At 54.5% G+C, this 26,619-nt stretch overlaps 2 protein-coding genes and 1 long non-coding RNA gene across 4 annotated transcripts; 1 reads left to right on the forward strand and 2 right to left on the reverse strand.

Annotated features, from left to right (window-relative positions):
• Positions 1 to 1,574: 1,574 nt before the first annotated feature.
• On the reverse strand, positions 1,575 to 13,999 carry SLC6A7 (solute carrier family 6 member 7). Of its 2 annotated transcripts, XM_031597944.2 has the most exons (14): positions 12,028 to 13,997; positions 8,302 to 8,482; positions 7,767 to 7,898; positions 6,697 to 6,931; positions 6,247 to 6,385; positions 5,844 to 5,978; positions 5,474 to 5,577; positions 5,036 to 5,160; positions 4,477 to 4,589; positions 4,264 to 4,395; positions 3,852 to 3,951; positions 3,410 to 3,510; positions 3,073 to 3,240; positions 1,580 to 2,413 (listed from the first exon to the last, which is right to left on the reverse strand). In XM_031597944.2, the coding sequence occupies exons 1-14, from the start codon at positions 12,058 to 12,060 to the stop codon at positions 2,201 to 2,203; spliced, it is 1,911 nt and encodes a 636-aa protein (XP_031453804.2). In that variant the 5' UTR covers positions 12,061 to 13,997; the 3' UTR covers positions 1,580 to 2,200. The 2 variants fall into 2 exon arrangements, with proteins under 2 accessions (XP_090006938.1, XP_031453804.2); XM_090150812.1 differs by having other exon boundaries at positions 1,575 to 2,413; positions 4,264 to 4,589; positions 12,028 to 13,999.
• On the forward strand, positions 12,080 to 18,455 carry LOC149915913 (uncharacterized). Its single transcript, XR_016471327.1, has 3 exons — positions 12,080 to 12,123; positions 15,847 to 16,078; positions 16,453 to 18,455. It is a non-coding gene; the product is annotated as an uncharacterized LOC149915913 (long non-coding RNA).
• On the reverse strand, positions 16,797 to 25,520 carry CDX1 (caudal type homeobox 1). The gene is made up of 3 exons (XM_031597926.2): positions 25,091 to 25,520; positions 17,135 to 17,280; positions 16,797 to 17,003 (listed from the first exon to the last, which is right to left on the reverse strand). Exons 1-3 carry the CDS (start codon positions 25,518 to 25,520, stop codon positions 16,797 to 16,799), a joined length of 783 nt encoding a protein of 260 aa, XP_031453786.1.
• Between the last annotated feature and the right edge of the window lie 1,099 nt (positions 25,521 to 26,619).

The following is a 26,619-nucleotide window of genomic DNA, read 5'->3' on the forward strand; positions in this document are numbered from 1 at the left end:
TCTCCGTCACTGCAGTGACTCGGACCGTCTGCATCCCTCCATTGCTGCCCTTGAAAGCAATGAGGCATGGGAGCTTCACGTCATCCCCAGCCCTGGCTGACCCCATTGCAGGGTGATGGGAACACAGCTGCTCTGAGGGCGGCAGGAGGAACTCAGGGGTGATGATGTGCAGCCATGGGGTGGCCTGGCAGGGCATGGCTCCGGGCCTGCAGTGGTGCTGCGGTCCCACGAGGTGTCAGCAGAAGGCTGTGCTGAGGGAAGCAGGCAGAAGCCTGTCCCAAGGCCAACCTCTGCCCCGTGGCTGTATTTCCGTCGCTCCGTGCCAAAAAGTGTTGCTACAAGGTCACTGCGGTGGCAGAGCAGGGTGTACCCCCGAGGGTGGAACGCGTGGAGGCGTAGGGATGGATGCAGTGCTGTGTCCAGGGGACGTGTCCCTGCCCCGTCCTTCACACTGCACCTCCAAGCGATGGCAGGCATGCAGCCTGTAGGATTCCAGGGGGAATTTGGGGCCAGGACCCCATTCATATCCTCAGTGGGATGAACCCCAGTGTGGGTGTGGAGCCACACAGAGCCCAGAGCAGAATGCCCAGCTCAAAAATCCTCCAACTCCGCATCCTGTGAGGGTGTTCCAGGTGCCTCCAGCACTCTGTGGCCAGCAGTGATGCCATGAAATGCCCAAGCCCACCGCCTGCTCCATCACATCCATCTCTCAACAGGGCCAGGCTGGCTGGGGTCCCCCGGCCCGCACACCACGGTGGCTGGGCAGCACCGTGACCTCCCGAGGCCTCCCGCTCAGCAAATAGTGTCAAGGTTAGAGCGAGGATTCATTGGGGCCATAAATGTTTATGGCAGGCCCTCCCCGCTCCCCAGCCGCCACAGCCTGAACTTTCCATCAGCGACACTTTTATGGCCGGCCTCTAATGATTAACCCAGGGGATAGCGGACGGAGGTGCTTTGCGGCACGGTCGCGCTGCCACAGCCCAACGGGCCCAGGGAAGGGGTCTGATGAGGAAGAATAAAGGTCAGAGCCAGCTGAGAAGCGAGCCGAGTTGTGCTCAGTGCCTCCAGTGTGGGGAGGAAAGCAGCAGGGAAAGACGCGTTGGAGAACATCCCTACCGACCCAGAGGTGCAAAGGCAAGAATTAAATCCCCTACAGTGCTAGGGAAGGGAGACTGAGGAGCAGCACAGACTGCTGCTGAGTGCTGCTGGAGTGCTGGCTGGTTTCTCCCCGAGGTGGCTATGTGCTGTGCAGCACAGTGGAGCCTGGCACACACGGGTGACGTGATGACATGGCCATGCCAGGAAAGCCTCGTGCCAGGTTTGCCCTGGAGAGCCCAGTACATCAGAGCTACAGGCATAACTCAGGCATAAGCCCTCATTTTTCTGTTTATCCTTCTTTGTGGTTTTTACCTTAGCAGAACAGAGATGCATTGGACAACGCACCAAGTGCCTGTGCCCCATGTGCCTGGAACCCTTTCTGGATGTGCCCTTATGGATGCTGTGTGAGCTCCTCTTTCTCTACCCAGGCAGGAGGTACCCTGGGGGCAGCTGCACTTGCGTGCTTTGGTGCTGGGTCCGGTTGACTCCTGTGCATGAGCTCCAGCATTTATGGGGAACCAGAGACCTAGCTTCTTCCCATTCTTCAGTTTGCCTCAGCCCTGCCCCTGTAGGGACCTACAATCTCAGGATGTCTCAGGCCAGTTTATTTATAAAGAACTTTATTTCCTTCTTACTATTTTTGACTGCTCATTTATTAGGTCAGATTTCAGCAGGATGCTAATGCACCCTGGTTTTGCTGGGGTATCTCTGGGGGCACTGACACAGACCTTCCTCAGGGCATTTAGGATATTGAAATCCTTTCTCACATGTGTTTGTGGGTTGCTGGAGTTAAACACATATTAGCAGAGAACGCACAAACTCCAAGGACTGCGTCCTTCTACACCAAGCATCCCTGGGCTGGGGCCAAGGGCTTGGGGCAGCCCAGATGCTTGCACAGACATTGTCACATGAACATATGGACTTGTTACACACCTTGCCACACTAAACACAAACACCTTGGGGGTGACAGGACAGGCAGCATCTCTGTCCTGGCAGAGCTGGGATGGTGGTAAGGGGTCCAGCAGGGCCAGCAGATCCCAAAAGCCTCCCCAGCACTGAGCCAGCTTGAAGTGCCAAAGTGTAAAGAGGAGAGCTTATCCCCTCACATCATGGACTCCTCCTCTTCCTCCTCGATCTCCTTGTCCACCTCAATGGCCGTGTTCTCATAGCTGGTGATGCCCCCGTATTTCCGCATGTGGACCATCAGTGGTTTGGGGGACTGGCTGCCAGCCAGGCTGGCCACATATGTACCAGTCCGGTTCTCCTCCAGTGACGGGCCCCAGTCCATGGTGGGACGGCTGGCTTGCTGGAAGCGCTGTGAAGGGATGGGTAAAGGGATGTGGGTGCTCACTGTGGCATGGCACCTGCTGTGCTCCCCGCTATCATTCATATCCTTAGTGGGATGAACCCCAGTGTGAGTGGGAAGGGGCCAAAAGACTGTTCTGTGGCATTTGGGGAAGGCAGCACTGTCTCACTGCCCTTCTGTGCTTTGTGGCGGTCTGTTGGTCTGCATGGGATGGTGGGGAAGGCTTGTGGGAGCTGGGAGTTAGTGCAGGGCTACGTTGTGGGATTAGAGCCCCCTAGGTAATGGGTTAGCATCCATCAAGGTGGTTCCTGGTCACGTCACCATGCCCAGGACCAGGCTCCTCCTTCCAAAGGCTGCAGCCTGGGGAGGGCAGCAAGTGCTGCAGCTCTGCTCATAGCAGCCAGGGGAGAGCAGCAAGGCAAAACCCAGGCTGGGATGCTGCAAGCAACTACACAGCCTGCCCCTGGGCAAAGCCTTTCTGCACCACTGCTTCCTTGTTTTGCCTTTTCTACCACAAAATGGCTGTGAAGTCCCACATGTCTGTATCCACCACATGAAAGGGACAACATTCTGTGCATTTCACAGGCAGCAAATCACCAGACAGCACAGGATGGGCAGGGGCTCAGGATCAGCTGTTCACATTTTTGGGGTGCTCCAGGGCCTCCTACCTCCCACAGCGTCCCTTCCTCTTGCAGCACAGCCATGAGCATGCCTGCAGGGATCATCAGGCAGGAGCAGAGCCCCATGAGGATGCCCAGGGCCTCAGCCCAGGCAGGGAAGCGGTAGCTGCCATACTCAGAGGGCTGGTACTTGACGATGTTGTACACCAGCAGTGCCTGTGGGGTGGGTGGAAAGCCAAGTAAGCTCAGAGCTCCTCAAAGGTCTCAAACAAGGCCCAAGAAAACCTCCCAGCAGAACCTGAGCGGTCCTTTGAGAGGTCAGTAGAGCAAATTGTGATAAGGGGGGGTCACTAGGGTTGCTAGCACCATCTAGCCCGGTGGTTACCATCATTGTAGCTGGGGACAGGACCATCCAACAGGCTCTGAAGTAGGGCCCTGGTTGGAAGCCCAGCATCATGTGAATGTCTCTGCAGAACCTCTTCATGCCTAGAGAAGGGACAGGGACAAGGATTCAGCAGCTGCCATCTCCCAGGACCAGAGCGGCAAGAGCAGTGATTTGCATTTTCCTCTAGCAGCAAAGAAGCATTTCTCCTCCCAGCTGGAAATGCAGGAAGGAGGACCCAGCTGGTCTGAGGGACCAGTCTCAGTCCCGCAGATACCTCTGGGAAGTGAATCCAGTGGAGGAGAAACAAGAAGAGGTGCCTCATGCTACGCTATGAGGCTGCTGGCTCCCATCCTGTTCCCTCCAAATACCTCTTTGTCACTCTACCCCACCCTCTTTGTCATACCCACTCTTCCCCGTGTCCCCATGGGACAGACCCTCTTACCATAGACACGTGTCACTACCAGGCAGGTAGTGATCACCACCACCATGAGACCAAAGCCAGCGCTGTAGTCATCCAGCAGGACCAGCCAGTACATCCCGCCCTGCAGAGTCCAAGCACAGTGACCAGCATCTCTGTGACCAGCATCCCAATAAAATCCTACCTACATCCTCCCATTTGTGGGGTCATATACCCCTTACCCCGTGTTGGCAGCCTCAGGAGACATCACTTCTCTTCTGGGGTTGGTACAAGGACAGTAATGCTGTGTTACTCCCTGTGGGACTTCACATCCCCCAGGAACCCAGTCCCATCAGTCATCTCTCTCCCACCTTTTTAGCTGATATGAATGTATTTGTCTCTGTCTTCAAGGATGAACCCCTGGTCAGTCCCCAGTGCATCCATCCCCTCACCTTACCTCTGTTGTGAGGATCAGTCCCATTAGGAAGAGGCCAATGCAGATGGCAGCTGAGAAAACAGCTTTCTTTGGTCGCAGGTAGTAGGGAAATTCATCTGTCACTGCCGTCACAATAGTCTCCATAAAGGCAAACTGAATGGGAAGGAAAAGAGGATTCCCTGATCCCCCTGGGATGCCTGGCACTGCAGCTGGCCTGGTGAGCTCTGTCCTTACCTGGCTATCCAGGCCCAAGGTTAACAGCATGAAGAAGAAGAGGAAAGACCAGAATGGAGAAAGGGGGAGCATTGTCATGGCCTGGGGGTACACCACAAAAGCCAGGCCAGGACCTAGGGGAGGTAAAGGACAGCAGAGTGAAAAGGGGGTGAGAGAGCAGGGCATGGAGGATAGAAGGCCCCAGCAGCATGACACTGCAGTGGGGACCTGTCCACAGCCCTGCAAGATGGGCCGGAGAAGGTATCAAGGTGCAGAATAAGTCTGTTTCTTGTTCATGCCATTGTTAGGCATCACTTAGTGTTGCTTAAGATTTGCATGGCAGGAAGCAATCTTCCTCATTCCCTTTCCTGGCCAACCAAGCCTGCAGTTCCATCCCTCACACTGACACCCTCAGCTGCCTTTCATCCCTGTGCCTGAGTGGGGTGGGAGTTCTCCCATCATCCCCATCCCAGCTGAAGGTGCTACAGGAAATGAAAGATCTGCCCCACACCTCCCCTTCCCAGCTCCTTGCTGTGCCCTGGCAGAGATTCTGGGAAAACAGGTCCCTGTTTGACCTCACCTGCTTTGGCCACTTGGTTGACAGGGACCCCGAGCTCCTGGGACATGTATCCCAAAACAGAGAAGATGGCAAACCCCGCCAAAATGCTGGTGATGGCATTGCCCAGGGTGACTATGAAGGTGTCCCTACAGAGGAGAAAGCAAATGCTCTGAACATAGCAGCCCCATGCTGGGGTGGCCTTGCCAGCCCTGGTTTCACTGTAATGCGATTCTCCCAAGGGCCTCCCTCGGTGGGTACTTTCCAGAGTACAAGGAACCAGTATCTAATGACATGGGTCATGCTGTGGGGTTTCTCCCAAGGTTGCTTTCCCTTGTGGAGGGAATCAGCCCAGCACCAGGAGTCTCCTCTCTACCTGTGCCTGCAGTGGGTGCTGGGAAACAGCTGAAGCTTTTGTGGCTCCCCAGCCATGATTTTTAGGAGATGGTATCTGGCTCCTACCTGTAGATGTTCTGATGAAAGGTGTTGTATGAGGCAAAGGTGAGGAGGCCCCCAAAGCCTACCCCAAGGGAGTAGAAAATCTGCAGGGCTGCTTCGATCCACACCTGAGGGGAAACAGAGTGTAGGGGAGCCAGGGTTTGGAAACCCCCTGGAGACATAGGGGTGGGAAGCACAGCACAGTAAGGGTGTGGAGCAGAGACAAGCTGCTGAGTGGAAATGCTTTAGGTCTGGTGGAGGAGGGGGAGAACTTTGGGCCAGAAGCTGGCCAGAAAAGACTCACAAGAAGGGGAACTGGCTCTGTTGTGTGCTGGAGGTGACAGGAGAATATTCATTTTTGCATCTTGGACAAATTGCTGAAAGCCCTGCTCACCTTGGAAGACAGCAAGTGGTCAAACTGGGGCGTGAGGTAAAAGCGGATTCCCTTCCAGGCCCCCTCCAGTGTCACACCACGGATAAGCAGCATCACCAGGATGAGGTATGGGAAGGTGGCAGTGAAGTACACGACCTGTGGGAGAGCAGAGCTGGCTGTAGAGCTGCAGCAGTGCACCTGATCCCCTGTAGCACATCCTGGGGTAGGACACTGGGTCACCCAGCATCACCCTGCAGTGCTGAGGTCCTTGGGATGCAGCATGGCCAGTGGCATTGGTGTCAGGGTGTGCAAGCCACCCCCAACAAGCCCATGTCTAGAATATGTTTGTGTCTCTCACTTCCCCAGATGCAAGGAGAAATGCAGACACAGGAGGACATCCCTGAAGAGAACATCCAGCCCTTACCTTGCCAGAGGATTTGACTCCCTTTAAGATGCACAGGTACACAATGGTCCAAGAAAGGAGCAGGCACAGGCACAGGTTCCAGCGGATCCTGCCAGGATCCCCGATTCCAGAGCTCCCTTGGATGTGCAGAACGTAGCGGCTAGGGCGAAAAGAGAACGGCTGGTGAGCAGTCGGTGGGACTTCTCCACAATGTGCTGAAGAGCTATGAGGGAAGCCTGGCTGGTTGTGAGTCCTGGCTGGTCCAGCTGTGGGATGCATTTCCTTCTAAAGTATTTCCAGGCCATCAAAGCAACTCCAGGTAATGGACACATCCCACAGCCCAGAGACACAATCCCAATGGTTAAACTGGGATATCACCCAATGCTGAGAGTGAGCTCATCACTGCACCCACAGTATGAGTGCCCACCTTCTCTTATCCTTGTTCTCTCCCTGTTCCCCACACCTCCTCACCTCCAGTACTCCTCGCTGGGGCTGACGGTGTTGGAGATGTTGACGGGGAGGGTGGTGTTCCCCGCTTTGATGATGCGGTGATCCAGGCACAGGTCAGTGTTCCACCAGTTGCCACAGTGCTGCCAGGGCAAGTCGCTTGTGAGGGATGCAAAGAGGTAGAAGAGAACGTAAGCAATGATCATATTGTAGTAAATGGCCACCAGGGAGACGATGAGGATGGTGCCCATGCCAATGCCTGGAGGAAGGAGAGGGTAAAGAAGAAGTGAGCCATCTCTCTGGAGCAGAGCGCATCCATATCCAGGGTCAGACAGTGTGGTTCAGCAGTCACATGGTTAACCAGCTCCAAGGCAGAGGTTCACCTGCTGGGGAATCCCCTTTATTGACCTCTGTATGCATGTGAATGATAATCTATTCCATAGAATCATAGAATCATTAAGGTTCCAAAAGACCTAAGATCCGCAAGTCCAACCCCAGCCCATCCCACCATGCCCACTGATCGTGTCCCCCAGTGCCACATCTCCATGGTTCTCAAACACCTCCCTGGGCAGCTGTGCCACTGCATCATCACTCTTTCTGAGAAGAAATGTTTCCTAATATCCAACGTGAACCTCCTCTGATGCAACTCAAGGCTATTCCCTCTTGTTCTATCACTGGCAGAGCTGAGAGATCAACCTCTGCATCATTACAACCTTCTTTTAGGCCTTATACAGAGGATTTTGCTCCAGCTCAATGTTGAGAGTGTTTGATCTGACCTTTTTTTTGAACACTTTGTTCTTACCTTTGTAACAGCCATTGCTTAGCTTCAGTGCTGTGTTTTGTACACTGTTTGACTCAGTTTTTCATGTAATTTCATATAATTTCTAGAGCTGATGAGGACATGCAGAGACTCTGAAGACAGGTAGCTCATACATATCTTTCAGCTACCCAAATGGCTGACCCAGCAGCCTGGCCAGCTCCATTTTCCCCCAGCATTTAACCTTTGAGGATGGTGGGATGAGGCTTCTGGTCCACGGCCCCATCCAGCAGCTCTCATAGAAGCACTGCGTGGGCTCTGGATTTCACTCACGCACCTTTAAACAGAGGGCTGATCTTCCAGACAGCAAGTGGCCCCAGGCTGGAGAACTGCCCGAGTGACAGCTCCATGAAGAAGATGGGGATCCCGCAGATGGCCAGCATGATGAAGTAAGGAACCAAGAAAGCTCCTACGGGAAGCAAAAAGGAAAAATGACTCTGAAATTAATGTGGAGTGAACAACTAAAGCCCACCTAGGAAAAGGAAAATATCTTTACCACAACCTCCCACTGCCTTCCCAGGAAGGGGCCAGAATATTAACTCTGCAGAAAGGGGCAGCAGCAGCTTCCCACGATATCGCCCACCCCTGATCCCAGAGGGCACCGTGCCCCTGGTGCAGAGGAAGGGCTGTGATTCGCACCTTGCTTTGCTTTGCCCACATACACAAAATGTTTTCTTCTCAAATCTTTCACAAACACCATGATCTTCTCCAGTTATCAATGCTCTTCAGCCCCGAGATGGGGAAGGGGTGTCTATTCAGGGACCTGCCCAATTCAGTGATAAGGGGACATGGCTGGAAGGATGCATGAGTACCTCCTCCATTGGTGTAAGCCCTGTAGGGGAACCTCCAGACGTTTCCCAGGCCCACGCAGTACCCAATGCAGGAGAGGAGGAAATCTAGACGTCCCGTCCAGTTCCCTCTGTCTTCTGGGCACTGGGAGCCCAGGTCTCCGTCCTGGCTGCTGGGGCTCACCAGGAGCTCTGGTGTCACCGGCTGAGTGAGAGAGGGTACAGGAATAGGAGAGGGTGGCTAGGGATGGAAGGAAGGGGTAAAGCAGGGGAAGAAGGGAGGGAAGGATCTCTCAGAGGTGTAAATTCATGACCACTAAGTCACAGTGATGAAGTTTGTCCCCTTTCTGGCGGTTCTCTGTACACCACCAAGCCTACGGCTTTAAAGCAAGCTGACATCCTTTGAAAGGGGATCAAATCCATCTCACATGGCCAGAGTCCCCTGGGAAAGGCAGTTTCATCAAGAAATCATCTCAAGGGTCCACAGCAAGGTTTTCTCATTTTCAAAACACGGGCATGAGTATGGCATGGGAAGAGCCCTCTCCTTGTGGGGTGCATTGAGTTCAGCTCTAGTGAGGCAAGAGGGCAGACGTGTCCCTGCTAACAGGACACCAGGACCAGGGCAGGGGGATTCCCAGCTTGAAGTCTCCCCCCCCTTCTTCTGGAGTCTTAAAAGGGAAAAACAATAATCTCTGCCTGAGTTCATAGACCATGGAGAACCAGACAGTGAGATGTGGATGTGGGGGGATAAGACGAGAGCTGTGGGTCCTCCTTTCGATTGGGATGCAGAGTGTTCTGTACAAGGTGGCACACCGCCTTCCTCCTCATCCTTCTTCTCCTTCTCTCCGTCCAGCCTGGGCTGATCCTGCTGCCAGTTCCCATGGAGACCAGGAGCCATTCTGCAATGGCTGTGTGCTCTCACCCTGCTCCTGCCCACCAACACCAAATGAATCCACCTGGTGTGGGATGAGTCGGCAGCTCTTCCCAGAGCCAACCTGAGATGCTCACCTGAGAAAAAGGCTGGCATCAAAACCCAACCCTGGCTGCAGCAGCCACTCCTAAAAGCCCATTCCTGTTGCATGCCATAGCCACAGGGTACGGGCTGGAGGAAAAGCTTCAGGCTGCAAAGTAAAACCATGACCTAGATATAATACCATCACTACAAAACACCGCTGCCACCTGGCAGCCCTCCTACAGCTCCTTAACTGAGCTCTCTGATTTAGCAATTCCTCATTTTGGCCATACCCACTAATTAACCCAGTGCACAGCCACAACCCACAACAAACCATGTTTGCAGACGATGGACAGACAGTGTTGCAGCGTCCCTGCTGAGACATCAGTTGTGCTCCCTGAGGTCTCTGGCAGGTGGGGCAGTGGGAGTACAGGGGTAGGTGAGGCATAGAGGATCCCAGATCGCACGGCTCCTCACCCACCACACAAAGCCTGGGCTGATCATCTGAATGAAAACGAATTGCAAAATGCAGTATTTAAGGATTCCAAACCACCTTTGTCCCAGACAGCAGAGAGCTGCACACCTCACTGATTCAGGTGGATATCTCACGCTGAGGCTCTCTTTCAGCCCTTTTTTTTAGGACTAATGCCCTCTTTCAGCCTCTCTCATAACAGGGCTTTTCTCTCCCAGCAGAGGCTGACACACAGCTCTGCTCCAGTGCTTTGCATGCAGAGCTGCCATCTTTCAGACCAGTTACAGACAGACAGGGACCATCTGCTCCCCTGGCATCACTGTCCTCGAGCACTGCACCACTTTGCATCATGTGCCAGGGGATGCCCCCAAAGAGGTCTGCAAAGTAAAAGGCACCAAGAAGAAAAAGGGTTTGAGATTCTGGTAAGATACGAGCTGGCTTCCACAGTGAAATTATCCTGTGCTAATTACTATCTGCGAACTGCTTTGCTTAAATTAAACCTCTACAAAACTCAACAGTCATAAAGCTGGTGCTATGAGAAGCCAGCCAGCTCCAGGTTGATTTTTTCATCATATTTTGCCTCAATTCATACTTTTGGCATCGCGGCGTTGTTTCGTCCGTGATTTGTTGAGGATTCTGTGTGTGAACCACAGCTTCTGACTGAGGAAATGCCACCCAAAGGCAGATTTCTGTGCCGTGAGCACAGTGCGTCTGTGCCATGTGAGTCACTCCGGATCAGTTTGAATTGCTTGTTAATCTCTTGCAGAAAAAAAAAAAAAAAAAAAACCACTGGCTGCAATGGGTCAGGCTGTGGCATGGCGCGAGGAGGCTCTGCACCGCAGCACCTGTTGGAATGGGGACATCCCAGTGCCAGGCTCCCACCCGTGCACCAAATAATCCCTGAAGCATATAAGAAATCCCATATAGGAAAAAAATAAAATAAAATCCACTCAGCTCTTACAGAAATACTATTAGGCAAAAGCAAAAATCCTTAGAGCCTGAGAAAGATCTGTATTAAGGAGGAATTTCCATATGTCTGGTAGAAAGGCTTGAAACTCCCGGCTTGCAGATAGGAAGCGGATGCAGGTGAGGAGGGGCTGCTGGGGTTGTGGGGCTGTGTGAGTGGTTCCAGCAGCTCCGGGGAAACCGCAGCCCAGGGTCAGGCATGGCATCCTGCCACCTGAGGTGGACACCCCCTCCTGCCCTCCACCCGGGGCTCTGAGTGGTTGGGATGGTGAAGGGCCCCAAGCAGCACCGGAGATGGGGAAATAACTCCAGGGGCATCTGCTTTCCATTCAGGCTGATTGCTGTGGGACTAAATGAATTCCTGACTAAATGTTAAACAGGACCGTGAGCAGCAGAGAAATTTCTTCGCATGTCTCAGAAAGGCTTTTGGAGGGACAAAGAGAACTTTGAATGGATCTTGCAGTCGCTGAGTGGTCTGATAAAATGATTTGTAGGAAATGGGAGAGGACAGAGCTGCCTCCCAGCAGCACAGAGCAAAGAAGAAGGCTGCCAGAGAGCTGCTGCCTTGTGCCAGGCCAGCACTGGGTTTTTACATCATGTCCCAGCATCCCAGGAATTTCCTGTCATGGACAAAACTCTTACGGTTTTCATTCCTGCAGCTGGAGGCCAGGCATGGGCTGGAGCCATCCTTGCCCTGCGGTTAGCAGGCAGAGCAAAAAGGTGAAGGGCAGTGCCTGGGCGTGCTCTGGGCAGCACCCACATGCAGGAGCAGCAGCATGGGAGCTGGGATTGCCACTCAGCAGCCCCGCAGCACCCAGCCCCATGTGGGAAGGGCAATGGAAGGGACTCTGTCCCTGGTGCAGGTGCAGACAGAAGGCTGGAAGGGCGAACCTGGGATGGGGAAGTCTGAGAGCTGGATCTCAAAGAGCTCCCATTAGAATTCCTAGCTTTACTGACCTCCAAAGGGCACAGGGGGAGCTCAGGGTCCAGCACCACCTGGGTCCCCTGAGACCATACAACCCCAGCCTTGGTCAGGGAAGCAGCAGCCCAGCTGTGTCCTGATCCCATGGGGGAAGCTGGAGCCCTCGAGCTCCCTACATCAGGGGGCAGCATCCTCATGAGCAGCACTGTGGGACCGAGCACCTGGTGCCCACCTACCCGGGCATCCCTGGCACAAATCACTGCCAGCAGCACCTGCCTGGGGGCAGGGGCTGGGGACGCATCCCTCCAGCAAGTCCCTACAAAATGACCCCTATCCATCTCCAAATGCCCCCCGCCCAATTTGCAATCCGTGCCCCCAGCCATTCACCCCATGGGGCGATGGCACGCGATGTCCCCGCGCTCCCACATTGGCTCTCACCTTGCGGAGCTGTTGCTGCCGAATCTTCTTCATCCCAGAATCCTGTTGCTATGCGCTCCCCGATCCGACACTTGTTCTCTCGCTCCGCAGACGGAGGTAGGGAGGGAGAAGGGGGAGCAGAGCAGGCGGGCAGAGGGAGATGCCGGGGTGGATGGATGCAGGGGGCGGGGGGGCACAGCCCGGCAGAAGGCTCTGCCTGGAGTTGGTGCTGGCTGCACGCTGAGCGGGGAGGGAGGGAGGAGACGGCTCTGGGCAGGCTGCAGGAGGGCTGTCTGTCAAACGTACCCCTGCTGGAGGGGGGGTCTGGGGCTTCGGCCCCAAGCAGGGCTGCGAGGAGGAGAGGATGCTGTTTTACATGTGCCATGAATGTGTAAGGTCTCAGACACCCTGCTGCTGGGAACAAGGGACTCTCACGTGTCCCAAGGGGTGGTGATAGCAGGGCAAGTGCGGCAGCTTTCAGCAGCTTTCTGGCCAGCCCTGCGCTGATTTTCCTTCGGGCAGCACACAGCTGGAGCCCCCAGCCCAGGGCAGCCCTCAGTCCCTTTGGGCAGGTCCAGTGCCTCTCAGTGCTGGGGGCTGGAGCCATCCTGGGGCAGGTCCTACAGCACGGGTCATCTCCCTAGAATGTGAGTGTTCAAGCTGAGTGTCTGGTGGGATCCCACAGACCCAGAGCTCAGGGGATCGGGATTTTTCCCCTTTGTGCTCAGTCAAACCCCAGGTGAGGAAGCAAGAAGCTGGTCCCTGACTCTTTCTCTCCTTCTGTGGTGTGAAATGTCCCTGTTTAGGAGGACTGCAGGAGGGGATGATCTCACGTGCTCTGGGGCCACGAGGAGAGCTGCTGGCTGCCTCAGGGCTATACCTTTTTCCTTCTTGTGCTTCACTTTCCCTGTGCTGTGCCCATCAGAGTGTGTGTGCCCCATTTCTTTGCAAACACGTTGTGGTACTTCAGCCTGACCCAAACGTGTCCCCAGCCACTTTAAGGCTGAGCAGATGCTGCTGGATGTATGCAGAGAGACAGAGCTAGGACTGAAGCCCTGAAACTCCCTGCTATCTAACAGGAGTCATGTTCCCACACCCCTCCAAACACTTTTGTAAAAATTCTCCCGAAGGAATCAGATTGTGAGCATGAAAATACATTTCTGCAAAACCCAGCACAGATGAAGTGCCTCTGAGTTTGCACAGTGGGTCTTTCAGAGCTAACATTTACCTGGGTTTCCCAGCGGGAAAGGAAGAAGGAGCAAAATACATCATCCAACAAACATCTCTTTTTTACATAGCTTTTGGGAAATCTCCAAGCTTTTACTTCCCTCTGGGTGATCCATTGCTTCTCCCTCTCCTGCGATGCTATGGGGAATGCTGCACTGAGCTGCATGGCGCATTGTCCCATCCTCACCCTTCCTGCTGGGGCAGGGATGCTTTGTTTGCCTATCGTGCCTATGTGATCTGAACCAGCCCATTGTTTTTTTTTCCCTTGGGATCTTCCTAGAGAGAAGCGTTTCATGGTGGGCAGCTGCTGGCAGCATGGTACAGCCCCAGCCCTGTATCACCAGCACAGGCCGAGCCCTACACAAACAGCCCAGCCCTCCACTGGGGCGGGCAGGGAGTTACCCGACATGGATGGGACCGTGCCCAGCTCCGCTCCACGGGACACAGGGAAGGCAGCAGCCGCAGCAGCGCTCCTGTTTGTCACTGCTGGGAATTGTGCCATGCCGGAGGCTGCCATGCTGTCGGCCACCTGTTGTGCGTGGCCTTATTTTGATGATTATTTCAAGATTTCTCCAAGGAGTGTGCAAGCAGGCGGTGTGAGCGCAGGGGAAGTAATGGGCAGAAAGCACAGGGGCTTGAAGAGGACAGCCCTCAGAGTCCCTCGTCCGTGCCACCCAGTGTCCCTATATGGCCATGGTGCAATTTTGGGCTGTGCAACTCAAGGGTAGGTGCCATAGCTGCTAAAATTGAGTGACTGTCACCTGCCAGGGGTGCAAATATGGGTATGGCACAGCCAGGAAGTGTGGATGCCGAAGCCAGCGGGGACACAGCGCTGCCAGAATGATGGCAAAGAGTCAGGGGAGGACATGGGAGCGGGGACACAGCAGATGCATTTCGTCAGCGGGGCTGAGGGGTGTGTGTGTGTTGGGGGAAGGGGTGCTGGGTGTGTGGGCGTATTTATGGCCTCTTCCCGCCAGCGCCTGCTCCCTGTGCACACACAGGCTGCAGCAACCCAAGGGCACAGCCCACAGCTCACTGGACTTTTACCCCGCTGTGCAAACAGGCAGGCGCCTGATTAGGGTATCAGTTGGAATTTCATGCTGTCAACGGCACCGGGAGCTTCTCCAGGGTGTGGCAGAGCATCTTCCCTCTGTGTGGCCCTCATCTTCCTGCAGGCACCAAAGTGTCCAATGGCACACTGCTCTTTGGGCAGGAGACCCATCCACCCCAGTACCTTTCCCCTTATGGCGCCAGCTCCATTCCCATTGCCTCTTCAGCCTGTTTTAACCACCAATGCCCTGCTGTGCCATGTGCCAGACTCAGCAGGGCTCAACACTGGGCACAGCCACTCCTGTAAGGTCACAGAAAAAAACCCATTGCTCTGCCCCTCTCTCTGCCCCATCCCTCCTTTGCTCCTCTATCTCCTCTACCCAGAAGGACTTCACCCTTCAACACATCCACCTGCCCCACCTGCACATCTTTGTGTGTTTTGAGGCTGGAGGAGCTGTTTTGGGCAGGGATTTAATGGCAGCCCCAAATCTGATGTGGCTGAGATGGAGATAGGCAGTGATAAGATGGGGAAGAGGACAGCACAGGCAGCGGGGACCACCCATACCCGCTCTGTCATGACCAGGCACTGATGCCAGCTGTCCTAAGCTCTATCTCATATCCTCATTCTCTGTTTGCTCTTCTTGGACAAGGAGGATATTCAGCCCATCAACAGCCATAAAATGAGATTAGAAGAGGGCAGGCACCAATCAGCAGCAGCCACGTCGGTGGGCAGCTGGCCTTGTTCTTTGGCCTCCAGCACCAGCAAGGCCCAGCCTCACCCTTTCCCTGGTTGTCCCCGGGAAACCATCCATCCCTTAGCCATCCCCACTGTACCCAAGGGACGTGGCTGCCTCACACCACATTGCAGCCATGCTGCCCTCATGAGATGGGCACACAGCACACTGCAACCAGACTGTGGGACCAGGCTGCTGCATCCGGATACCTGTCCATGCCCTCCCTGATGGCACTGATCTGATCACACTTGGGGACATCAATGTGGGCACACGGGGAGAGGCAGCGACACACCCACAGCTCACAGGGCTCCTGCTCACTTTTATTTTTGACCAAAGCCTAGAAAATAAAACATTCTGCCTTCTGTACACAAGCTGTGAGCTGAAGTCCCAGGCCAACACCAGTGTCTGCCTTTGGTGTAAAGTAGCAGTGATGGCCCCAGGAAGATGTCACTGGTCTGCATGGTGGGGGATGCGGACCCTATTAAGGGGCTGTAGATGCAGTGGGTGTCAAGGAGCTGTGCAGTATTAAACCCCAAACACTGTGAGTTCCAGGCCAGAGTGGGTTGGGAGTAGACAAGGGGCTCTGCAGGCAACAGGGATATCTCCACTTCTTGTTCCTGCTGGGGCTCAGAGTGATGGTGCTAGAAGAGGATCATCAGAGCCGCTGAACCCTCACCTTGGTCTTGGTCACAGCCCCCAGTAGGAGCCTCAAACCCTCCTGTGTCCCAGCACACCTCTGGGGTACCCAAAACTGGGCTGTAAGGTAGCTGGGCCAGTAGAGATCCCAGGATTCAGCAGGATTAAGGGGAATTTTAACTCTGATTTCCAGCAGGAAAAAAAAGCCATTGGTTACCAATGGTGCAGCACATGGAGGAGTATAAAGCAGGCAAAACCCAGAGCCTTTTTTTTTTGGAGAACACAGCACAGACCCACCCATCTCTCTCTTTGGAAGCCAACAATCCATCATCTTGCACCAGGACATGTCCCATCACTGTGATGGTCCTGGCAGCTGGTAGTGCCTTGATGCAGCATGGAGCTGTGCAGGTTCTGCAATGTCATGGGTAAGTGAGTGGCTCTTCTGGGCAACCTGGAGTTGTCCAGTGTCCTAACTGCACATCTTATTCTTGTTCCTCCACACTGGAAAGTGGTCTCAAGGCCTCCATAGGGCGGTCCATCTGTGGGACAGATGTCTGCAGGTCTCATGATGGCCCTTTGTTGCTGCAGGGATGGAGCTGGGGATGGTGGCTGGGGGACATGGGGGACACTCATTGTCATTGTCTCAGTTTAAGGAGCCCCCATTCCCCCTCCAGTCCCAATGCTGAGGGTCCTACCCAGCTTCTGCTGTCCAACTCACTCCAGGCATGGCAGATTCCGGAGACAATCTCAACTGAGATTTGTCTGCCTTGAGTCCAGCCAAGTCTTTTCTTTATTTCAGCCTCACTAGAACTGCCCCGAAGCAGCAGGCAGCTGGATCACCAGGAAAACTGTGCAGGAAGCATCCCACCGGCTCATTCTGATGTGCCACAGAAAGGCTCCTCCACCATCACCTAAAGACTCATCCCACTGGTTTTGGGCTACCAATACCAGAGACCAGCGCATGTTTCCTACAGGAGAACAGCACTACCTAACGTATGGGCTTTGTGTAGGACAGAGCTCATCAGCCTCTTGGGAAGGCGACAGAGCCACCATGTCCCCAGGGGACGTGGTGTCTTTGGGTGCTCAGCAACAAGCTCTGCCATGTAGTGCTTATCTCTCAGTGTCTATGGCTGGCGGAGGGGGCTAAGGCATGAACTCCTCCTTGATGGTGAGCGGAGATGAGGAGACAAGGTTTGGGGCACTGCCACTGCAGAGGGTCCCCATGGGCCCTGGCGTGCCCACGGCTGGCGGGGTTGGCGTGGTGGTGCTGGTGGGCTGGCTCTGCTGCTGCAGCTTCTTTTTATTCACCTTCCTCTCCTTTGCCCTCCGGTTCTGAAACCAAATTTTCACCTGTGGAAAGACAAAGATCGCCATGCAGAAAAGGGGACGTGGACAAGGAAGAGCACCCCAGGGGCACCATGGGGGCTGGAAGCAGAATGGGAATGGCATTGCCCTCTCTCAAATCCATCTCCAGCACTCACCTGCCGTTCAGTGAGCCCCAGGGCAGCAGCCAGCTCGGCCTTACGGCGGATGGTGATGTAGCGGCTGTAATGAAATTCCTTCTCCAGCTCCAGGCGCTGGTGGTCCGTGTACACCACCCGGTACTTGTCCTTTGTCCTCGTCTTGCCTGGCAGAGAGAGCAGAGTGAGGGTGAGATAATAGGGCTGGGAGACAGGAGCATCACTGATGGCATGGAGGAGCTGCATGAGTACACAGAGAGCTCTGGAGGAGCATGGGACCAGAGAATAGGAGTTCTTGGCTCATATGGAGTTTGATACCCATCCTGAGTAGCACCAGGGTGTTTCTCCATGCTGGAAAGCACCAGGGGATAGGGGCCGTTCATAGTAGGAAGGGAAGGAGGCGTTCAGTAACATCCCAAGGTAGTGGTCTCCACATCCCATGCGCCATGATCATCACCTCAAGAGGAGCAGAGCTGCAGCCCAGGTGGAGGACACGCTGCCTGGACAAGCCCAGCCCAGAGGGCTGCAGGAAGCCCAGCTCTGTGCCACAGAGCCCAAACCCACAGTGCCATCAATTGAAGGCACGCAGATCAGGACAGGAAAAGAAGGAAAACCCAGGAGTGACAGCATTTTTCTGCCACCAAGAGAGGTTTTCATCATCTCCACACTGTGTTCACAAAAGAATGGTGTAGTTATTAAAGATATGGTGGGGAGAGCCCACATTAAGCACAAACGTTCCCAGTGATGGATTCAGTAGCCAGCAGTGCTTGGCCATAAACAGCCTGAATCTGCCCTTGGGTCTCCCCAAGTATGATCAGAGCTCCATTGAACTCCACATTTCACCTGAGCAAGAAGATAGCCGACACATGGTGCCAAGAATACTGCTTCCTATTAGAAAAACACAGTGAAAAATAGCATTGGGTCGCTGTGGTCCAGCCCTGCCCATGCCCCCAGCACAATGCATATTCCCATGATCTGAGGAGGTGGAGGTACAGCAAGGCTGCGCCACAGATAGGGATGAAAACTGCATCCCCCGGAACCAGGGCTCAAGATATCTTCTTTCACATATGAATTCTTTTTTTCCTTTTTCATTTGGAAGCAATACCCTTTCTGAAGAGATAATGACTGAAAAGTGATCTTATTTGCGATATTGCAATTTAAATGCCACTGCGTGGTGAAAAAAAAACAGCTGGAACGCAACGGAACTGACAGCTAATGTTAAAAAAAATTAAAGAGTAACGAAACAAGGCGGTTTGTGGATACTGCATCTGCCAGGAATTTTAGCAGGGATTATTATTTCCTGCTGCAGCCGTAAATAGATCCATCACTGCCTGTGCTTTGTTGTTCTCTTTTCGTTGCTCGTCCTTGGCAAACCCCGGCGCAGCACCGGGTGCTCATTGCAAATATCAGGGAGCAAAGACTCTGCTCGCCACCAACCCAGAGATGGAGATTTCCTCGCTTTGACTAATTGCAGTTTTCAGCGATGTTTGCTGAATTCAGGAATGTATTGTGAGCGCTTCACAAGGAGAAGAAAGGGACTTGCAAGAAATGCTATTGACAATGAATAATGCGACTACCTTGAATATCAATGCTGGGTTACACTTAACTCGCCCTCGGTGGCCCTTTTATGGCTCTGGGAAAGGAAAGAGGAAATTTGGGATGAGCCATCATGGCTCCTCATGGGGACCCCTCATACCTGTGGGTAGGACCCCAATGCCCACAGGGATCTTGAGGAGCAGTGAGATGGGGCAATCTGGGGTTGGGGCTGTGCCAGGTCTCTGGCATGGCCCACTGCTATTGGAGGGGCCGTGGGTGGCAGCACGGATGGGACAAGGGTCCTCCTGCTGCCAGCACCATCCAGCCCCAACACACATTCAAACTTCTTCCTTCTTGTCCCCAGAAGAAAAAAGGAACAGGTCAAGCTGCCAAACTGAGCCATCCATGGGGCCAGAAGGAAGGATTCCAGCGTTGGGATCAAGGCAGGGCCCAAAGCTTGGGGAGAGGGCATCATTACTGCTGTTAATGTATAACCCTAATAGCACTCACCTGAGCCACGATTAGATAAGGGAATAGCTTCAATGTGCTGCACAGGCCCCAAAGGACACACTCCTGAGTGTGCGTGCACACGCACTCACAGACACATTAAGGGAGACCCGCTGCCCTGATCTGCTCCACATGGCAGTCCTGGGGTTGGGGATGGGGACAAGGATAGGGAGACAGGAGTTCCCTGCCCTTGACCACAGTACTATAGCATCTCTGGGTGTCCACGTTGAGGTCATGCAGCCTGAGTGACACAGCATTATTGCTTCTCTCCCTCCAGAACAGAGGCAGAGGAGAGGAAAACCCAACCCCAGTGCTGTCTCCAGCTCTGCACCTACAGGGCTACTGTCACAAACAGGCATAGGAAGGCACCATGGGATGATGGAGGCTGTTAGGGGGCTGTAATTCACCCTCTCCAGCCCTGTCTAAAGGATGGCTTTCAACAAGACACAGACCCCCTAAAAGAGATGGGCAGTGAAGTGGTGGAATGTTTTGAGGCTGATGCAGGGCAGCTGTAGCAAATGCTAGATCAAAACAGGCAAGAGTATAATCCTATGCTGTTCCCCAAAGGTCTCCATTTCACAGGTCAAAGCAGCTCAAAATTACAGTGGCTGCAAGTCCTGGCTCCATTCTGAGCAGCACCGCAGCCATCAGGGCTCCGATCAGGTCAGAGCACAGCAAGTGGGGCTGTGGAGCTGGAGAGATGAGAGCCGTGCCGCTGCCAGCTGCAGAGGTCCCCAGGCCTGGGGACACAGGCACATGGCAATCCGGGCGCCAGGCACTGTGCAGGGCACTTAGCATGGGAGGTGCTGGTGGGGATGGAGCTGAGGCTCTGCACGCCCTGCTGCCCAGCAGCTCTTTGCATGACTGGCATGGAAAGATTGGGCTGTCCCAAGCAGCCTGAGAGCAGTGCATGGAACACATCGAGGATGAGAGTCCTATTTCCCATTTCTTCCCAGGAAAATTCTCTATGAAAAATTTCCCCCTATCTCAGTGTAGCCTGGGCAATGATATGGGTAGGGAAACTGAGTCACAGAAGCAACACCAAATCAGAGTGGAGTCCCAGGGTCAGAGCCATGGGCAACTCAACTCCCCCTCCACCCTCTCACATCTCCCACTGCAAAAGAGAGGACAGCCAGCAGAGCAATGCTGCATGATGCAGCCCTGGGATAAGGGTTGGGGTCTGTTCCCAGCACTCAGGACCCTCCTAGCTGGGTCACCATCATCTGGCAGCCAGATGTGCTCCAGCTGTGCCTGCACAGAGAGGTCAATGCTCCCTCTGCTGAGCAGAGGGGACCACAGCCACACTGTGCTGATACTCAGTTCAGACAGCCCAAAACATGTTACTGTTCCCAAACCTTCTGGAAATAGCAGCCCCAAAGCCTGAGCACCCCACTGGACACTGAGCACACTCTGGACACCCCAGGATCCATCTCCATTATGCTCCCCACACTGTTGGAGTTTAAGCCCCAGCGCTACTCCTGCCTGCTGGGAACCAGGGGGCAGGGCTTTCACTTCCCCTTCCCATATTTTCAACAATATTTTCAGCTCTTTCCCATCCACCTCAGGAAGCGTGGTGTGATGGATGGGGTGATCAGTGTGGAATGAAGGACTGCAGCCACATGGACCCCCTTATTGTTGTCAACCAGAGGACATCCCACCTCCATGAGATCCTGCCAAGATCTTTTCCGTTGGATTTAGACAACTTCTGGGTTTCCAAAACGATGTGAGAGGATCTACCCCAGCCCATCTCTGTTTGCACTGCAGAGGGAGGGGATGCTGGCTGTGCCCCCACCCTATGGCCATGCCCAGGCTGCCGTGGCTCCTGCTCCAGATGGCACAAATTGGCACTGCTGAGATGCTGGGCTGAAGGAAGGGCTCACTGTGGCCACCACCCCCAGGCAGCCCTGCAGCCCCCAGGGCAGCTCCTCACAGAGCTGTTAGCCAACACCAAGCCAAGCCAGGGAGATCTTCCTGGTGCCAAAGATCTCAGAGGAAGCAGCAGTGCCACCCCACTGGCAATAAAACCTCATTTGGCTTTGATATGTCACACACTGGGAATGTTTCAGTTACAAAACCGCACTACAGTTCCCAGTGGTTTTATAGTCTTCTGCACGCAGAGGATCAAACTCTGCACTTCAAAATAGCCCCATGGCTTTGCTATGTGATAGCCAAGAGCAGGGCCAATATGCTAGGGGGCAAGTCCAAAAAGCATAGACCAGAACACCAGCACCCAAGGCTGAAGTGATTGGGAAGAAACAGAGCAGGCAGGGAAGAGCTGGGTCTGCAGACCTCAGACCCCCAAGGCCAGGAAGAGCAGTCTGGCCCCATCCAGCATCCCCGACCCAGACCCACTCCCCAGCCAAGGCACAGCAGCCCCAGGCTGGGTGTTGGGACAAGGGTTTCTCAGCAGAGCAGTGATTCAAGCCTTTATTTTGGCAACCAGCACATTCCAGGGGCTGCTCCTTGGTTTTATGAGCACCTCACCAAGTGCCGCCAGCCAGGCTCCAGCGCTGGGTCAAAGACCACAACGCAGGGACATGTGGGCTGCAGGCACGGAGCATCGCCTGCGTGGTGTGGATCCACTGCCAGAACCAGGGCACAAAGCTGCCACCCCATTCCAGATTAAGCTGGTGACACTGTGGGGGGCCCAGCTGGGCACTGGGATTCTCTGCCCCTTCAAAGCCCTCTGGGGCTCAGTGCAGGGGAAGCATCTATCCCCTTATCCAGGAGAATCACAAAGCTAATAGCACTGAGGTGGGTGTCCTTGAAGGGTCTCCTGCAGGAAGCACTGGCCATTGGCCAGAGCATTAAGTGTCCCTCAGCTAATCCTGGAGTATTAGCCAGCCAAGCCCATCACGTAGGTACCCCCAGGGAAGCCCTTTTTATTCAAGGAAAGTCAATTCTAAGAAAGTTCAAACCACCTGTACCTTGGCCAGCAGGCTAAGCACTCAGCAAACCCCAGCAGAGGCCAGGAGCAGGCTGTGGGTTAATAATTCAAGGGGAGAGGACCAATAGGGACCCTGGTGGCATGCAGCACTGCAGGTGACCCAGGGGAGCAGAGGGCTTCTTGGGGAGCAACTGTGTCCCTAAAACAGGACCAGGTCTTCCAGCCATCCCTGACACCCATCTCGAACCTCTCCTGGGCTGGTGTCTCATTTATGGGATTTCATGTTTCCTCCAGCATTCCTAGTGCTGAACAAGCAGAGCTGGAAAACTGAGCCAGAAACAGCAAAAACAGAGCTGAAACAGAGCAGAGAGCTGCACACTCAGTGCATTGCCTTCTGCCCATGCTTGAGGCATCCATATCTCAGGATGTTCCCACCATGGCTTCTCATCCTGCACTGCCCTATGCACATTCACCTCCCCAGGGATGTCCAGGCACACTTTCCCTTCCAATACAGAGTGCTGCAGTCGGGCTCATTAGTGACCTGGAGGCTGCACACAGCATTTACATAGCTAACGAGGTAGGGGGGGTGAACTTCAAAGTTCAGCACACTGCTGCTTCCAGCACCTTCCTGAGCTTTTTATAGAGCAGGGGTGCCATTCACAAGGAAGTTTGCAAATAATTATGAATAAGGAGGAAGCATGAGGGTTTGACACTGTGCTCGTGAAGATTTTATGAGCAGAAAAAGGGCTGATGGTTGGGAAGAAAGGAGGCATGGGGACATCTTGTTCCTTCTGTTTCCCAATTTGGGGCACTTAGCATCCGTTACCTGGGCTGAGCTTTGCCCTGTGCTGTGGCTGGCCCTGCTGGGTGAGGCACACATGTTCTTAGCAGCAGGTATATCAGCTCATCGCCCCATGAGGTCTGACTCTGCACTGAGTCACTGGGAGATTTCTCATCAATTTCTCCCAGATCTGCATCACGCCAGCAGAACCCCCTGGCACGCTCCATCCCTGCATAACATTGCCTCCAAGCATGGCACGGCTCCTTCTGAGCACCTTCATGCCGCGGCCGATGGCTGTTTATACAAGGGAAGACAGAGGGAACCTTAATTTACAGCCCTCTGATGATTTACAGCGCTCGCAATGAAGCTCTCTGTATTTATAGCCCACGCATTCATTTCCTATTCCCACAGCATGGAGAGGGGTATAACCCATCCAGACTGATTAATGTACAGTTTATTGATTCCAATAAAACATTTCACCCTTATCTATGTCAAACCCACCTCTTGGTTTATGTAAAGGCAGCCTGGGCAGGCGCCGTGGGTTTGAATTCAGCTGCACGCTCCCATGTGCAGAAACCCCAGGGCTGGGGGGGTTTGCAGAGGTGTCCCATATAACCAAGGGGGTTTTGCTCCCGCCAGCCCTCTCTACCTCCACGTGCAGGGAACAACAGCTGGTTCATTTGTCCCTTTGTATGCATTTAATCTAAGAGATACAAACTGCTCAACAGCTGATTTTTCCAGAATTCAATCACTCAGTTGCTGTGTGACTCAATCAGGGGAACTCTCCTGCCCTCATTACATCTCACTCCCTTCATCCAGAGGTGTTCTTATGTCTTCCTCCCCTCTTTCATTTTCCTTCCCACCTTTCCCAGAAAAAAACTGAGATTTCTGGACCTACAAATCCCACAGAAGCTGTGGGCTCCCATTCAATGCGTATGAGGAGGGGGTGCAATTTTCCTAAAGAGTTATATTCAGTGCTTAAAATGGATCAGGAAATGCCACCCTGCCTCTCCCTCCTTCTTGCAGAGCAGAGCTCGCTGCTTTCCACCTCCCGGGATGCTCAGCCCCACTGCAACCCCTGCTCCCACCGGGATGACCACAACCCCAGCATCCAGCACAGTCTCACAGCAATTTTCACGCAATTTCCAGAGCATGGGGCCTGGGGATGGGGCAGAGGAGCAGGGGATAGGACAGTGAGGACGTGGGCACCACTGCGCATTGCTGTGCCCAGACCCTTCAGCATCATGCAGTCACTGTGCGTCTCTTGGCTATCACATCCCCAGCACCATGCACGGGGACAACCCAATGCAGTGATGCCAGGAAACCAGAAGCAAGCCAACAAATGAAGCATTTTACACCATTTTCAAACAGGGAGCCCCGGACAAGTGGGAGAGAGAGAGGACCGCCATCGGTCTGGGAACCTCGGAGGGGAACATGAAAGGGCACGAGCAGGGCAGGACAAAGGCTCTTCCCGCATCTCTCCTCAATGCCAAAGGAGCCGGCAGCATCTCCATGATAAAGCAAAGTCCGTGTCAATTTGGGCTGGCCCCGAGGGGGGACTGCCCACCGCCTTTGAAGTGGGCAGTGGGGCGGCCGCGGGCGGAGGGCTGCGGGGCACAGACACTTCCACCTCCCCCCACCCCGCCGGGGTCAGGAGTTCAGCAGGGACAGGACCCCGGGGTCAGGGGACAGGGTACAGGGACAGGGGACAGGGGATAAGACAGAGGGACAGGGGATGGACATGGGGACAGGAGATAGGGCACAGGGACAGTATGGCTGCCCAGTGCCAGACACAGCTGTGTGCCATGCAACACCCAGAGCACCCACACGCACCCTGCACATGGCACCGTCCCCGATGCACTGCACCTTGCATGCACCCTGAGCACACAGCATCGCCCCTATGTGCTCGCTGACTCTGTGCAGTGAGCTGTGCACATGCACTGCTTGCAGCACCCTACACACACAGCACAGCACTCCTCCAAAAGGAGCACCCCACCACCATGATGATGAGCCTGGACTATCCTGGACTGGCCATGAGAAGGACTTCCCATATGCAGAGCAGAGTTCTCATTCTGACTGCCAGCAGAACAGGGTCACCCGCACACCAATGCTCTCCATGCCCATCCTCAGTCCATGCCACCTCGCCAGCCCCACAGCTCTCCCCTTTGGGGTCGGTCCCAGAGCAGGATCCAGCCCTGCAGGACTCCAAGCTGAGAGCTCCCATGTGGAGGAAGGAATCCAGATGTAGGGCTGGGGGTTTCCTTACCGCTGTTGCTGGTGCTGGGAATACTGCGCCTCATCCATTCGTACGGGGTGCGCCTCTGTGCATTAGGGGACAGCTGTGGCACCGAGCTGCTGATGGCTGGAGGCAGGAGTCCAGAGCCCGCATGGGGCTGCATGGGGTTAAAATCCGGGGGGCTAAATCCAAACTGCCCTGGGTTGGTGGTGGCGGAGGCGGCAGCAGTGCCGTACGAGTGCCAGTCCTCCTTGGCAGGGGTGTAGGGTGAGCCCCAGGCGGCCGCCGGCTGCCCATGGTGCGGGTCGTTGTTAATCCCTGGCACATGGTGGTAGCTGGCGAAGTCCGAGTACTGGGGTGGCCCCGGCACGTAGTTCTGGGGGTTGAGGTTGAGGCTGGGATGCCGGACGGGACTGGGATACATGTTGGTGTCCTTATCCAAAAGATAGCCTACATACATCTTCTCTACCTGGCTCTGCGCTCATGCTGTGCCGATGCGCTGCGCTGTGCCGCTCTGTGCCGAGGCGGCCGGGTGTCACGCAGCGGCCGCCCCTCCTTCCCTGCGCTCACCTGGGCGCCTTGGGGAGCTGTGTCCCGGGGCCAGGCACCTCCCTGCCCACAGGCTTTTATTGGGCCCAACCTCTCACAGCATTTGCATTGAAAGGCAGGGTTGCATTTCAAAGTGCAGGAACCCCGGCGGTGCGGGGCGATCCGAACCTCCCACCGCCCCGCGTTCCCTCTGTGGTCACCAGCATGGGCTGTCCCTGTGCCACCAGCTGTGGTTCCTTTATGCCAGCTGGTTTTGGGGACAGTGTGGCACAGCTGGTATTGTGTTTGAAGATGCCCCAAAGGAGGTCACCCTGTTCCTAAAGCCTTGTGCTCCAGGAGAAGGGCAGCTTGGGCTGAGCCCTCACATCAAATCCTGGCTGAAGGATTGAATCACCCATGAACTGCTGAATGGAATTGCCCCATCATCCTTGCTTTCCCCTGCATCTGTTTGTTTTGGAAACGGGGTTGGTGGGAACAGGTGGCTCTGGGTCCCCCTCCATTTATAACATCTGGGGGCAAACCCATCCCTCGAGCCCGATAGCCAAGTTCAGCACAGCCACAAAAAGCAGGATGGACAGACAGACAGAGCCAGACACAGTGATCCTTACGGGTCCATTCCATTGGGATATTCTATGATTCTATGGATGCATGCCCCAAAAGCACATCTGTCCCCAAGCAGAAGCCATCCACTTGTCATCAGGCAGGTCAGGCACACCTATGCTCCAGAGGGGGTGAAGGACTGAGGTCACCTCTGTGCCATCACAGCACATTGCTAGTCACCTCTGCATGGTCCCAGTGTATGCTGAAGGGAAGGGAAGGGAAGGGAAGGGAAGGGAAGGGAAGGGAAGGGAAGGGAAGGGAAGGGAAGGGAAGGGAAGGGAAGGGAAGGGAAGGGAAGGGAAGGGAAGGGAAGGGAAGGGAAGGGAAGGGAAGGGAAGGGAAGGGAAGGGAAGGGAAGGGAAGGGAAAGAAGATTTAAGATGCAATTGAGAGAAGAGGATAAAACAGCAA

This window comes from Phasianus colchicus, chromosome 15 (genome assembly GCF_987193195.1).
Source record: "Phasianus colchicus chromosome 15, bPhaCol1.hap1.1, whole genome shotgun sequence".
NCBI classification, from domain to species: Eukaryota; Metazoa; Chordata; class Aves; order Galliformes; family Phasianidae; genus Phasianus; species Phasianus colchicus.

Excerpts from the sequence above, each read along its gene's own strand:
- SLC6A7 (XM_090150812.1), bottom strand. The coding sequence starts at position 12,060 with ATGAAGAAGATTCGGCAGCAACAGCTCCGCAAG. Across the intron at positions 5,979-6,246 it reads GAGTCAAATCCTCTGGCAAG|GTCGTGTACTTCACTGCCAC; the intron begins GTAAGGGCTGGA and ends GCTCTCCCACAG. Across the intron at positions 4,590-5,035 it reads CAACCAAGTGGCCAAAGCAG|GTCCTGGCCTGGCTTTTGTG; the intron begins GTGAGGTCAAAC and ends TACCTCCCCTAG.
- CDX1 (XM_031597926.2), bottom strand. The coding sequence starts at position 25,520 with ATGTATGTAGGCTATCTTTTGGATAAGGACACCAACATGTATCCCAGT. Across the intron at positions 17,281-25,090 it reads TCCCAGCACCAGCAACAGCG|GCAAGACGAGGACAAAGGAC; the intron begins GTAAGGAAACCC and ends TCTCTCTGCCAG. Across the intron at positions 17,004-17,134 it reads TGGGGCTCACTGAACGGCAG|GTGAAAATTTGGTTTCAGAA; the intron begins GTGAGTGCTGGA and ends GTCTTTCCACAG.